The sequence below is a fragment of the Hipposideros armiger genome, unplaced genomic scaffold (genome assembly GCF_001890085.2).
Source record: "Hipposideros armiger isolate ML-2016 unplaced genomic scaffold, ASM189008v1 scaffold_675, whole genome shotgun sequence".
NCBI classification, from domain to species: Eukaryota; Metazoa; Chordata; class Mammalia; order Chiroptera; family Hipposideridae; genus Hipposideros; species Hipposideros armiger.
This window is the reverse complement of record NW_017732025.1, coordinates 498,291-506,747: the sequence shown is the minus strand read 5'-3', so window position 1 is coordinate 506,747 and position 8,457 is coordinate 498,291. Positions and strand designations below refer to the sequence as shown.

The following is an 8,457-nucleotide window of genomic DNA, read 5'->3' as shown; positions in this document are numbered from 1 at the left end:
GGTCCGCCCGCATAGCTGCGACCGGTTCCACCCACGGAAACGTTGCCTTTCCGGGAGGCCAACCCGCGGCCACACGCCAAGAACCTGGAGGCTGTGGGCGAAGGCACTCCTAAAAGACTCGGGCCGGGGGGGCGGGGACAGGTTGGCCCTCAGGCTGGCACCGATTGGCTGCCGCTGAGACGGGGGTGGGCGCTACCGAGGGCCCTGCCGCACCTGCGCTGGAGCCTCAAGGAGAGGGAAGGAGCGGGGTGTGGAGGTCTGCGGCGGTGGCGGCTCTAGAGGAAGAGCCGGAAGCGCTTCAGTGCGACTCCCGAGACCCTCTGTGTTCGAAGGGACAGCCCTCTTCCTCCTGAACCGCTCCACCTCCGTTTCTTGCCCCTCATCCGGAGGCCGAAGCCTCCGGTTTAGGCGGGGCGGCGCAACCCGAGCTCCCGGACCCGGAAGAAGCGCCATCTCGCGCCTCCGCCATGGAGCCCACCGCGCTGTCCCTCACCGAAGAGGACCTGACTGAAGTGAAGAAGGACGTGAGTAGCACCACCTTGCCCAGGCGCCCCGCGGGCTAGGGGCAGGTCGGGGCGGGCTGCAGCCCCGCGGGCGAGGAAAGCGGAAACCCGGAGTCGGAGGAGGAGCCTGTGGGGCGGCGGAGCGGACAGGACCGCCGCGAACCCTGCAGCCGAGGGTCCTTGGTGGAAGGGATCCCCCAGCGACGTGTCAGTCCAGGTTTTAAGTCGCTAGAAGCAGGGCTTGGGTTTCCGAAGCCGCCTTCAGTGGAGTGTTACTTCACTGTCTGCTTCTTGCCCACTCGTCGCCTGTCCCCTGGTGATTTTACCCCCGTGCGCTTTGGTGCCGCGTTGTTAGACGTCAGACGGCCCAGGTTCATCTTTGAGTCAGACTCTCCAGGCTGCGGGCCCAACCTGGAGGCTGGACCAGGTAAAGGATCCCAAGCAGTGGAGCAAATATGTGAAACCCTTGTGCAAAGTGGTTAGGGAAGCTCAACAGCTGAACAGCACAACCTGGAATTCCCCTAGTCAGCAGACGCCCACATATTTAAATTGAGGGGAGGGGGATGAAATTTAAATTGAGGGGAGGGGGATGAATACTTGCAGCCGAGAATTAATTCACAGGAAAACCAGGCAATAGCTAAATTTTGCTCTTCTGCTTGGATGCTGCAGAAAATCTTAATATATATTCTTAATGACTTTGTTGAGGTATGACTTGTTTCTCTTTTGCCTTTGCTCTCAGTTGTTTTGCAGTATGAGACCTATATGAATGCCTCTAAAATACTTTATATTAATTGAGATTAAAAGCAAACAACCTGAAGTGTAGAAAACTCACAAAATCATCTTTGTGAACTGGACAGGACAACAAATTTTTAAATGTTCACCTGCTTCCAATCTCTTCCTTTTCTCTCCCCTGTAAGGTTTATTACACTGTACTCATAATTACAGTTGGTATCACGCATTAGCAGAAGGAAACTGGAAATGACAGGGACTTATGCCTTAGTTTCCTCAGTCAGCAGATATTTATGGAACACTTACTATATGGGAAGTACTGGTATTGGACCTGGAAAGATACAAAAAATGAGGATCAGGCGTGTGCTTTACATTGTAGTTGAGATAAGACTGGGACATTGATAACTAGTATAGAATAAATGAGTGTTGTCCTACTCGAGATTTGTGCCAGTAAAACCATGAACTTCAAGAGCTTGGCTTGCTATGTGCCAAATGCTGTGTCAACTATTTACAGTGCTCCCATTTAATCTTTACAGCAACCTCTAGGGGAGATCATTGTCATCCCCATTTTACAGCAGATAAAACAGGCAGTGAGAGGTTACAAGCGGGAGGATGTAAAACTTGTACGCCAACACAGATGTGAAGAGTGGCTTCCAGGTCTTTATTTTTTTTCTATCAGTTCGTTGATATTATTCATCTCCACGATTTCATTTTACAGCCATATCAGAAATTCATAACCTTGGGAAGTCATGGATGGGTTTCAGGAGGTCTATGAAAAAAAGTATGTGCACATATTTTTCTTAGAAATTTTTTTCATGATATTTTCAAAATGGTTCATGACCGTAGACAGTTTTTAAACTATCATCCACATATTTGAACTTCCTTCTGTCTCAACTGTAGGCATTTATTTCCAAATATCTACTGGAAATCCACTTTTGTGTCCTGCAGATTCCTCATCTTGTCTAAAATTGAACTTTTTATCATCTGTTCCCCAAAGCTGCTTGCTGTTCCTGCTGTAGTCTCTGTCTTGATGAATAATAGTACACCACCACCCATCCTTCTGGAAACTCCCACTTCTTCACTATACTCCTTCTCCCACTCTGCCCCATCTAGTTGTCTATCTCCTCTTTTTCTTGAATATAGTTCAGTTTAATTAAGTATGGATTACATGCTGTTCTGAGGCTGATACTGTAGTTGAATCTAACAGTTTAAAAATTTAAAACTGAGACACAATCCTAGTTTGAAAAGAGCTTGATTTCTTGGGAGGAGAGAGAGAGAGACATAAAATGATAATTACAAATTACAAAATAAGTGGAATGAATTTTACATTCACCCAAAACACTGTCTATTTAGCATTCTGCTAAGTGCAGGATATACAGAGCAGAACAAAACATACCTGGTTTTTTTCCTGCTTCAAACATGTAGATCATTAGGGTTGAAAGAAATAAATGTGTAATTACAAATGATGGTAAGTACTATGAAAGAGACAAACAGATGTTAAGACAATAACAGGGACACCTACTTGAGATAGTATGGTCAGGGAAGGTTACTTTTAATCTGGTTCCTGAGAGGACAGAACTCCAGGAAGAGTATTCCAGGCAGAATAGAATTTGCGAAGGACCTAAAACAGGCAAGACCTTGGTGACGGGGAAATTGGAAGAAGGCAGAGGGTTCACTGAGGTGAAGTTAGGAAGGTGGTCTAAAGCCAGATCATGAAGGGTCTTATAGATGGTAGTAAAGTGTTTCGATTTTTTTTCCCCCAAGCGTAATAGGGACCTACTGAAGAACCATGTGTGTGTGTGTGCGTGTGTGTGTGTGTGTGTGTGTGTGTGTGTATACATACATATCTATCTATCTATCTATCTATATATATATATATATAGAGAGAGAGAGATGTATGTTTTTTTGGTTTTTTTTAAGATTTTATTGGGGAATTGGGGGAGGGTAACAGGGTTGGGGAATTGGGGAAGGGGAACAGCCAAATTGTTATCCTTCAGTCTTAGTTGTGGAGGGCGCAGCTAGCTCAGCTCCAAGTCCAGTCTCCATCTGCCCACCCGTCGGCAGCTCATGGCTACTCAGCTCAAGGTACCATGTTCAATCTTAGTTGTGGGTGGGTTAGTTGCGGGTGGGTGGAGCCCACCATCCCATGCAGGAGTTGAACTGGAAACCTTGTTGCTAAGAATGCATGCTGTAACCACGGAGCCATCTGGCCATCTGTCAGCAGCTCAGGGCAGCTCAGCTCAAGGTGTCGTGTTCAATCTTAGTTGTGGAAAGGTGTAGCCCACTATCCCATGAGGGAGTTCAATCGGCAATCTTGTTAGGAGCACGTGCTCTCACCAGCTGAGCCATCCTGCTATCTGTTGGCAGCTCAACGGCAGCTCAGCTCTGGCACAGCTCACTGGCCCATGTGGGAATTGAACCGGCGACCGTGTTGCTCAGAGCTCGCGTTCTTAACCAACTGAGCCAGTCAGCCGGCCCCCATATGAAGAATTATATTTTTAAAAGATCCCTCTGCCTATTGTATGGACTGAGGAGAGCAAAAGTGAAAAGAGGGAAGGAGACTCTTAAAATGTATACAGTTGAGAGATGGCGGTGATTTGGGTCAGGTTGAAGGCAGTGGAAATGGATGCAACCAGATAATTCCAGATGCATTTTTGAAATAGAAATTATAGGCCTTGGCGATGGATTGTATGTAGGAGCTGAGGAAGAGAATGGAATCAGATTAGTAAGTGGAAATGTCACATCAGCAACTAGACCCCCAAGTCTGAAGATCAGAAGAGAGATCTGAGCTGGAAATATAAATGTGGGATTGAATGAGTTCACTTAGGGAGTTGAGAGTTAGACTGGAAAAGAGAGATCATAGAAGAGTTCAAATGAGAAGTTATAGCCACAGAGATGGAAAGAAAGCCCAGAGAGTGTGTGGTAAGACAAAAGTATTTCAAGGAAGGAGTGGTCAGCTGTGTCCATGCTGCTGAAAAGGAAGGTGAAGACTGAAAATTACCAGATCTGGCATTAAGGAGGTCATTGGTGACTTTGAGAAGAGTAGTGAGACAGAATGGAAATGTCTGGGAATGAATTGGGAGCTGAAAAGTGGGTCCTGCTTTATGGAAAAGTGAAATGTATGCATAGGGTACTGCAAAAACAGAGGAGAGGGGTGCCTAACTTATCCTGGGAAACTTAGGGAAAGCTTCCTGAAGGAGATGACTACTGTCCTGAATCTTAAAGAATGAACAGCGACTTGGGGTATGAGAAGAGAAAACAAGACAAAGATAACATTGTAAAGAAATATAGTGACAAAAGCAGCTTCAGGTATAACATAAACTACCAGAACAGATAGAGGTGGCAATAAATTAAGCTGGAAATGTAGGTGGTAGGATCCATATGATGACGTACCCTGTCTGCCATTATATTAGCTATTATTGAGTGCGTACTGTATATCAGAGACTGTCAAGTCTTCATGTGTACTGTCCCATTTAGTCCTAGAGGTCCTCCAAAGTAAGTATTATTATTTTATCAATAAGGACCCAGAAGCTTAGAGAGATAAGTTACTTGCGCCAGCTCTCACAGAAGTATATGGCAGATTCAGGATTTGAAATGAGGTTGATCTGAGTCTAGAGCCATGCTCTTAACTTTTCTATTCTGCCATTGTTGAGGAAATTGATCCTTTTAAGTCAGGGGTGGAACACACACAGTGTTTTAAATTTTAAAAAATTAACTGACAATGTTTCAATAGTAGAGTTCATATAATGCTGATTTTCTCCTGAAAATTTGGAAAATCTGATAGATGTGTGAAGGGTAAATTTGAAGGGAAGGAGAGAAGTAGGAAGTATAGCTAGGTGTCTGTTGTTATTATAATAGTCCATGCAACATATGCTAAGGACCTGAACTGTGGTCATGCTAACAATAGAGATGAACTGAATGGGGTAAATTAGATAAATACCAAGGGGTAGAGTGTCAGGGCTTGGTGGATGGGTAATTAGATGTGGCAAGTGAGTGAAAGAGGGGAAGCCAAGGATCATGGTAGGTTTATAGCATGATTGGATGGGTGGTGATACTCTCAAATGAGTTGAGACTATCAGAGCAAAAGACTAGGGGAAGATAAATTTGCTTTTGGACGTGTTGAATTTGAAGTACCTTTGGGATGTCTAAGTGGAGAAAGCCTTGATCACATACCCAAATCTGGGAATCATCAGAATGTAGGTGATAGAAATGACAACAGATGAGGTTTTTCAAGGAGTTCATCTTTTAAATCTAGTATTCTCTCTCTCCATCCCCACAGCTTAAATTTATGCACTCAGCATATCTTATATAAGATATGACGGCAGTCTTCTAATTGATCTCCTTTGACCTCAGTTTTTGTGTCCATCCCCCCCCCACCCCCCCCACCCCGGTCCTCTGCAAAAGTTTTCTTATTTATAAACCTTGGATGACTCTTGTCTACAGGGAAATGTGTGTTCTCAGCATGTTATAAAAATTCTTCTATGACCCAACTCGGGTTTTCCTTCCTAACTGCATTCCTCACCACCCTCACACGCAGCCTGTGTTCCAACTGCCCCAGACTTCTCAGCAGTTCCCCCCTGTGCACCTTCATGCCTGTAGCAAAAGTGTAGCCTCTAAATTTCCCGTCCTGGAGGTACAGTGAATTGCTTACTCTGTGCTTCCCCAGTACTTGACCAATAGTTGGTTTTTCTTTCTGAGTCATATCACATTGTCTTATAATTATTGGCTTGCATATGGTATGTACTCTCCAACTAGACTACAAGCCCTTTGCATGCAGGATTCAAATCTTGTCGTTCTTTGCATGCTTAGCACCTGGCGTATTAGGCATTTAGATATACGAAATGTTTGTTGTGTGAATAAATAAATGAATGCGGGAATTCAGTGGACAGAGAATTATAGGACCCTTTTACTAGCCTACTTTTCTGCCACCATATACTAGGGTACTTCTGAGATCTTCCATTGCCTTTTGCTCATTGTGATAGATGTGAGTCAAATTAGTCATCATGGTCACCATCACTAACATTTATTGATCACTTACTATGTACCAGGCACTTTTCTAAGCACTTTACATGTATTAATTTATTCCTCATAACATTCAGATGAAGAAACTGAGGCACAGAAAAGTTGAGTTACGTACGCAAGATCACATATCTAGTAAATGGAGGAGCTAGAATACAGTCACTGGCATTGAACTATTAAAGCTGTTTATTAGGACCCACATCAATTTTCTGCTAATTAAACCCCCTTAGGTACTTCTCAGATCTAGGCCTGTTTTCTGTGATTTCCTTTTCTTTATTTCTTTAATTCCAACATGCACCATTCCTTTATGTTCTTTTCCTACCACATCTTTCTTCCTCCCTTCTACCAAATGGCTCACTGAGTTAGAGAATAGTCTTTCCTACTGACTCCAAAGATAGACACATTATGGGCCCTTTTAGGTTAGTTTCTTTTGTTTGTGTGTTTTTTTTAAATGGTTTTACTCTAGGAAGATGGAAAATTAACAAACATGAAAAAGTTCTCTACTATGAGACCTCTCACTAAGTTATCCCCTCAGGTCCTGACTAATCCTGGATTCCTTGATAAATGGTAACTAAAACGTATGGAAGCCTCTGCTCTCATCTTTACCTGTAAAGGTAGCCCTCAGCAGACCACCCTATTTCCACTGACCCAGGTCTTGTAGGTTAGAATGGCCCCTCCTCACAGTTGCCTCATCTTGGTTTCTACGTATGAAAATGAGATCAGTGCAGGACAGAAGGAATGAAGAATGTCTAGTCTAGGACCTACTTTGTCTACTCAGACCTTCATTAATAACATGCATTTTAGTAGGCCTGGGCCTCCTGACTTCAGAATGTCTTCTCCCACCAGTTAAGGTTCCTAACTAATAATTAGTCACCTATGTGATTTCCTTAGGTGTTACATAATAACATTGAATCATATTTTATGTCTTTTAGGCTTTAGAAAATTTGCGTGTATACCTATGTGAAAAAATCATAGCTGAGAGACATTTTGATCATCTACGTGCAAAAAAAATACTCAGTAGAGAAGACACTGAAGAAATTTCTTGCCGAACATCAAGTAGAAAAAGGGCTGGAAAATTGTTAGACTACTTACAAGAAAACCCCAAAGGACTAGATACCCTGGTTGAATCAATTCGGCGAGAAAAAACACAGAACTTCCTCATACAGAAGATTACGGATGAAGTGCTGAAACTTCGAAATATAAAACTAGAACACCTGAAAGGTAAATAGCTTATGTGTCCAAGAATTTGTTTAAATGTAACAGTGCTTTTAAAAGTAAAATGCAGGGCTGGCCGAGTGGCTCAGTTGGTTAAGAGCGCAAGCTCTAAGTAACAGCGTCACCAGTTTGAGTCCCACATGGCCCAGTGAGCTGCCCCTGAGCTGAGCTGCCAACAGGTGGCAGGATGGCTCAGCTGGTGAGAGCGCATGCTCCTAACAACAAGGTTGCCGGTTCAATTCCCGCATGGGATAGTGGGCTACACCCACCCCCAACTAAGATTGAATACGGCTCCTTGAGCTGAGCAGCTGCGAGCTGCCCACAGGCAGCCGGATGGTGACTGGACTTGGAGCTGAGCTAGCTGCGCCCTTCACAACTAAGATTGAAGGACAGCAGCTTGGCTGTTAACATTTCCCCAATTCCCCAATAAAAATCTTTAAAAAAAGACAGACATTGTTGATCACAGTATAACACACTTTATTCCACTGTGATTGATATACTTGTGGGCACCTCTCTGTTCTTGCAGTACCCTTTGTATACATTTCACTTTTCCATAAACCAGGACTCCACTTTTAATCTCCCAATTCATTCCCAGACATTTTTGTTCTGTCTCACTACTCATCTCAAAGTCACCAATGACCTCTTTAATGCCAAACCTTATATGATGTCAATATATTGGAAAAATGGAATATCACTCAATGTTTTGTATTTAAATTCATTAACAATACCATTTTTAGAAAACTTAACTATAATAAAATCCCAGTATGCACAGGAGTTTGTTTCCAGAGTCATCCAAATATAAGATTAATCTATGCAAAAGTACCCCCTGAAAATGCACATCACACATAAAGAATAGTATATAGGCGAAATTTTTTTTTTTAAGAATTTATTTATTTTTTTTTATTGGGGAATTGGGGAAGGGGAACAGACAAGTTGCTGTCGTTTTGTTCTTCAGTCTAGTTGTGGAGGACGTTGCTTCACTGGCCCAAGT

The 8,457-nt window shown here is 43.4% G+C and overlaps 1 protein-coding gene across 1 annotated transcript in view; it reads left to right on the top strand.

Moving 5' to 3' along the window:
* Positions 1-365: 365 nt before the first annotated feature.
* Positions 366-8,457, top strand: part of BCL10 (BCL10 immune signaling adaptor) — a 12,384-nt gene continuing 4,292 nt past the window's right edge. Inside the window, exons 1-2 of the mRNA XM_019626404.1 lie at positions 366-524; positions 7,184-7,472. Of these exons, the coding sequence (XP_019481949.1) occupies positions 468-524; positions 7,184-7,472 (346 nt within the window). The 5' untranslated portion in view covers positions 366-467. The remainder of the gene's footprint in view (positions 525-7,183; positions 7,473-8,457) is intronic.